This window comes from Phalacrocorax aristotelis, chromosome W (assembly GCF_949628215.1).
Source record: "Phalacrocorax aristotelis chromosome W, bGulAri2.1, whole genome shotgun sequence".
NCBI lineage: Eukaryota > Metazoa > Chordata > Aves > Suliformes > Phalacrocoracidae > Phalacrocorax > Phalacrocorax aristotelis.
The window spans coordinates 21,325,377-21,330,920 of NC_134310.1; the positions used below are offsets into that span (position 1 = coordinate 21,325,377).

The following is a 5,544-nucleotide window of genomic DNA, read 5'->3' on the forward strand; positions in this document are numbered from 1 at the left end:
GTACCTGTGTAAAGCGCAGAATTCACGCCCAGACCGACCGTACATATAACCTAACCGCACCAATTCCCCCAACCCTCACCCTCTTAGAGAATCAACCCTCATAGCTCTAAGGGATTGGTGGAAAGACAAGCATTGAAATTACGCAATCATCTCCGCTGGCATGGCCACGCAGCACGCCATTGGCTGGCCTAGTCCACCAATAAGCATTGAACTGGTAGATTCAAATTGAAACGGGCGTGGAGTTGTGCGGTTAGCTTGTGAGAAGAGCAAGTGTTGTTGCTGTCTCCGCTTGTTATGGCTAATAAGCAGATCTACTATTCTGACAAGTATTTTGACGAGGAGTACGAGTATCGGTGCGAGACCGGGAGGGGAGGGGAGGGCTGGGCTGGCTGAAGGTCCTGGAAAGGCCTCTCTTTGAGGGGAGGGAAAGATATGATTTGGGCGGGTGCTTCTTTCTCGGACTGTGAAGTGACTAAGAGAGTAAGCCTCGCCGATGTCGGCGGTGAGTGCAACCCTTAGAGAGCGACGTTATTAGCTCACATTTGCGGAGCCAGGGTAGCTTAAAGCTCCCGCAGAGGAGTAGTGTTTTGCCTCTTTATCGCGGGCACTTGCGATAAAGACTGTTCGGGGGGTGGGGGGGGTGTGTGTGGAATCGGGCGGTTCGATTGCTGTTTTTGGTTGGCTTTGTCCCCTTTCTGGAGTCGTCTCTAGTAAGCGGGCAATGCCAGCTCCGGTTAGAGGGCATTGAAAGAAACGCTGGGGGTGAAGTCTCCCTGGTGCGGTGACTGGCAGAGGTGGATGCTGCCGAGTGGAGGGCAGCACTGCTGGACGGTAAGAGCTCGACCCTAGCTGCTGAGACCTGGGTAGCCTTCTATATGTTCTTTTACAGCAATTCTGTGGCACCAGTCTGTTCTGGATTGTAGCTGATGCTAGCAGGAGTGACTTCTAAAAGTGCCAAGTCCGTATTTTTCTAATCACGTTAACTGCTGATACGATAGTTAATTGCCGTGAATGTACTTGTGTACCATAAGTACTGTGATTAGAGCATGTAGGGGACTGAATCTTCTGTTTTAGGCAGTAAGTCGAAGATTTCAGTGTACAGTTATGTTAAAGCTGTAACGTATTTGTATAAATTGTAAATGATCTGAATGTTCAATGTAAAATGATTTGTATATATTTGATGTAAATTAGTATCTATTTACACTGTAGGCTTCTTTCTAGGAGGCTTTTGGTATTCATAACTGAACTGGCTTGTTTTTCGGTATAGATCTGTGCAAGTTTTTTAGGGTATACTAAGATGGATGTTGGTGTGTGTAATATGAGTTTAATAATTAAACTTCTACAGACATGTGATGCTGCCAAGAGAACTTTCAAAGCAAGTACCAAAAACTCGTCTAATGTCTGAAGAGGAATGGAGACGACTTGGTGTTCAGCAAAGCCTTGGCTGGGTTCACTATATGATTCATGAGCCAGGTAAGCACAGCTAAACAAAGCAAGATGAGCAAAGGAGTCTAAAATACTCTCTGGTGCTTCAAACTGAAGCTCCGTATGTAATTACTTTCCTCTAGAATCCTATTGGAGTTTCCTACTAAATGTTTAGACTCTAGCAGCCTGTTATTTTTACCAACATAAGTGGTATAGCAACATTTATTCTAAACCTTCACCCCTCACTCTCAGAACTGGACATGCAAAATCCTAGCTTCTTTCTAGGTATCTGCAGCCTCTTAGCAGACAAAACACGATAGATTTCAATATGTTGCGCTCTCTGCCTATAAAAAGAGGTTTTGGTGAGATCTTGAGTTATGTTAGTATCTCAGTGACTGCCCCAAACTTCATTCAGTAGCACATATTTGTATAATGAAATTGACATACCTACCTCGTAAAAAAACTAATAGATGCTTACCTAGATGAGGTCCTGTATCAATGCTATGAAAAATATAGCATAGTTTGAGCTCTAGCTATAATACCTGCTAAAAATGACACTGAAGCCAGGGTCTTTTTAGTTACTGGGCTGTGAAGCTCTAAAGCTTCACTAAGTATAAAATACTGAGAATGATCATTCTAAATACCTTTTTAGTCAGTCTTGTCAATGGTGATTTAACTGGTGATAAATGAATTGCAGTTACTTCCATGGAGTTCTAAGCTTCCAAAGAACCAGAAGTAATTAGCCTCATCTTTTAGTGTTTGTCTTATCTGGACACCTTTGATATTTTTAATGTATTGCCTTGGGCTTTTTTGGAAGGTATTTATGATTAAGTCAATGTTAATGCAGTCAACTTAAGTTATCAATAACATAAGCGGCTTTTGATGCTTGTCAGTTAGTACATACCTGACCAGGACAGAATCACTAGTTCATTAGAGTAAGTTACAGTGATAAAGCTCATTAAATAGCCCACTGTAGAGGCAGAACTGGTACCAGTTCTGCTGGTTTTTTGGTTTTTTTTGGGGGGTTGGTGGGCAGTTTGTGGGTTTTCTTGTTTTGTTTTTGGGTTGGGGGGGTGTTTTGTGGGTTTTGGTTTTTTGTTTTGGTGTTTTTTTGGGGTGTTTTTTTTTTTTAGTACTTTAAGCTTATGAAACTGACAACTTTTGGTATTAAACTTTCAAAAGTATCTGTGGCTATTCCATGGTTACTACGAAGTTGATCTGGAAATACTATACATGGAGAGCCTTCCTGTGGACTTAGTCTGCCTGTTATCTGACAGGAAGCTTCAATTATTGTTCAAGCTCTTTTAAATCAAAGAAGTATCTGTAATCGGAACTTGAGTGACAGGCTGATGCTTTGTTCAATTTTATTTTCAGAGCCACATATTCTTCTCTTCAGAAGACCTCTTCCAAAGGATGAGCAAAAATGAACTGCCTTCTAGAAATCTCCTAAATCTTCTGGAGCTTTATGTGTATGAGCGTTGGTAGTATTCAGTGAATACTTGAAAGTGTACAAAATATACATCCATACCTGTGCATGAGCTGTATTATTTACAGCAACAAAGCTCAGTCAAATGCAATTCCAAGTATGCTGCTATCATAATGAAGTTATCTTTAATGTAATTGCCTATTTGATTTTTAATCTAATTTAAGTTTACATATTGCATGTTCTGACTAGATAATCACTTGTTACCTGTGTTTAATAACTTTGACATTTATCTTTTCTACTGAACAGTTTAGCATGTTCAAATCCAGTGGCTCCATCTGTTCAGTAGTAGGCATAAAGGAATAAACTTCTAATGCTTACAAAATCTGAATGTCCTAATTAACCAGACAAAACTAATATTCTTGCCTAACATGTTAGAAGGGGTACCCACCTGAGAAGAAAATTTAACTTGGCAAAGCTACTTTGTTTCTATGCAGGAATTGTTTTACCCTGCAGTCCTAAGTTTCTGACCCTTATTTGAGTTTCTCTTATAAAAATATAAAGTTTAAAAGTAAATCAAGTGAGTTCTGCAACTGCCTGTGACTAGATCCCAAATAGCAGCTAAGTAACCGGAAAAGAAAGGTGGCAGTGATAGGTAATACTCAAACTAGCCTCTGAGGGCCTGAAACTATAGGATTCTAGAGTTGATGCTGGTTGTAATGTGATTACTTATCCTGCAGTGACTTAAGCTATCTCTATGGTGTAAACTTTTCCTAAGTATACTTATTAAAAACTTCATTGAGCTTTTTAATACTTAAGTTATTTTAGTAGTAACAATTTATCTTTCTGCCCCAATCTTTCAGTCAGGTTTTAGCCTGCACTTCCTATCTTGGTGGTGGTTTTTTGGTTTTGTGGTTTTATTTATGTATTTATCTATTTTATTCCTAGAAGCTAGCTTGTACTCCTGGGTGTGGATAGCAGTGGTTTAGAAGTGTGGTCAAAGTAAACAGTGCTTTCCATCTAACAAACCTTGCTGGTAGCAGAACAGTGTGCATTCAATTTCTTCAAGTATAACAGGTCATAGCTAATACAGTAAAACTCTAATCAGTCCTTATTTAGTAAGTTGTGTGTCAGCATAGGTGAGCAAGTATATGAACTCAATATAACAAACAAGCTCAGAGGTGATCAGTTGCTGCAAACTGGTCCCTGTTGTATCATGGGGCCCTATGGTAGTAGCCCTGCAATTAGATTATTTTTTTTATAGTGCCTCAGTATAACTTGTTTGAATACAGTCTTACAATATCATTGATACGGTAAAGGTGATATAGTGCCAGAGAGACATAAATGATGTTGTAGAATAACTGGAATGCAGTTTTGGTCAGGTCAGAACAGAAAAGCAGCTCATAGCTATAGGAGAGAACATAGCCAGTTGCAGAATTTATATTCATTTTAGTTTATACAACTTGTTCTTTCACTAAACCATGTCGGATAAGTCAGACTACAGTGAAACGCAACAAAGAGTGGTAACATGCATTACTTCAGATAGGGAGGTTCTAGACAGTTAAGGAAGTTTTAGATAGTACCTTTTTTATCAACAATTCACTCCTTTGTTAATTAAGTTGTGCTGACTTGGTGAGACTATTAGGTCATGCTGCAAATATTTCTTAACTAGTGAGGCCTATGAGGTGTTAACTATTCTGTTTTCACAGTGACCTGCTGTAAATACTGTGTAATGATGTCATTTTGCTGTGCCACTCCGTGGGGTGTGTGGGCAGACCAGTGCACTGGGTTTGGGGGCTGCAGTGGTTCCTTGCTATGTCGTTGGAGAGGCAGTTGGGCTGGGTTTGGCCTGAGGCAGTGAGGTGGTGATAGCCCCCCCATTCCCCTGCTCCCTTCCCTCCTATCCCCTGACCAGTTACAGAATCATAAGGTTGGAAAAGACCTCTAGGATCATCAAGTCCAACCGTCAACCCAACACTACCATGCCTCCTAAACCATGCCCTGAATTGCCATGTCTACATGTCTTTTAAATACCTCCAGGGATGGTGGCTCTACCACCTCTCTCGGCAGCCTGTTTCAATGCCTGACCACTCTTTCAGTAAAGAAATTTTTCCTAATATCAAATCTAAACCTCCCCTGACACAGCTTGAAGCAGTTTCTTCTTGTTCTATCACTAGTAACTTGGGAGATGAGACCAACACCCACCTTTCTACAACCTCCTTTCAGGTAGCTGTAGAGAGTGATAAGGTCTCCCCTCAGCCTCCTCTTCTCCAGACTAAACACCACCAATTCCCTCGACCTCTCCTCATAAGACCTGCTCTCCAGGCCCTTCACCAGCTTTCTTGCCCTCCCCTTTGGACACACTCCAGCAACTTGATGCCCTTCTTGTACTGAGGGGCCCAAAACTGAACACAGTATTCAAGGTGTGGCCTCACCAGTGCTGAGCACAGGGGCACAATCACTTCCCTACTCCTGCTGGCCACACTATTCCTGATAGAAGCCAGGATGCTGTTGGTCTTCTTGGCCACCTGGGCACACCGCAGGCTCATTTTCAGATAGCTGTAAACCAGCACCCCCAGGTCCTTTTCCACTGGGCATCTTTCCAGCCACTCTTCCCCAAATCTTTAGTGTTGCATGGGGTTGTTGTGACCCAAGTGCAGGACCCAGCACATCGCCCCATCGATCCAGCCTGTCCA

At 41.7% G+C, this 5,544-nt stretch overlaps 1 protein-coding gene across 1 annotated transcript; it reads left to right on the forward strand.

The window, feature by feature from the left end:
• Positions 1-224: 224 nt before the first annotated feature.
• LOC142049317 (cyclin-dependent kinases regulatory subunit 2) lies at positions 225-3,233 on the forward strand. Its single transcript, XM_075076924.1, has 3 exons — positions 225-353; positions 1,346-1,473; positions 2,800-3,233. The coding sequence occupies exons 1-3, from the start codon at positions 295-297 to the stop codon at positions 2,850-2,852; spliced, it is 240 nt and encodes a 79-aa protein (XP_074933025.1). The 5' UTR covers positions 225-294; the 3' UTR covers positions 2,853-3,233.
• Positions 3,234-5,544: the final 2,311 nt, after the last annotated feature.

Coding starts and splice junctions, on each gene's coding strand:
- LOC142049317 (XM_075076924.1), top strand. CDS start 295: ATGGCTAATAAGCAGATCTACTATTCTGACAAGTATTTTGACGAGGAG. Junction 354..1,345: donor GACGAGGAGTACGAGTATCG/GTGCGAGACCGG, acceptor AAACTTCTACAG/ACATGTGATGCTGCCAAGAG. Junction 1,474..2,799: donor CTATATGATTCATGAGCCAG/GTAAGCACAGCT, acceptor TTTTATTTTCAG/AGCCACATATTCTTCTCTTC.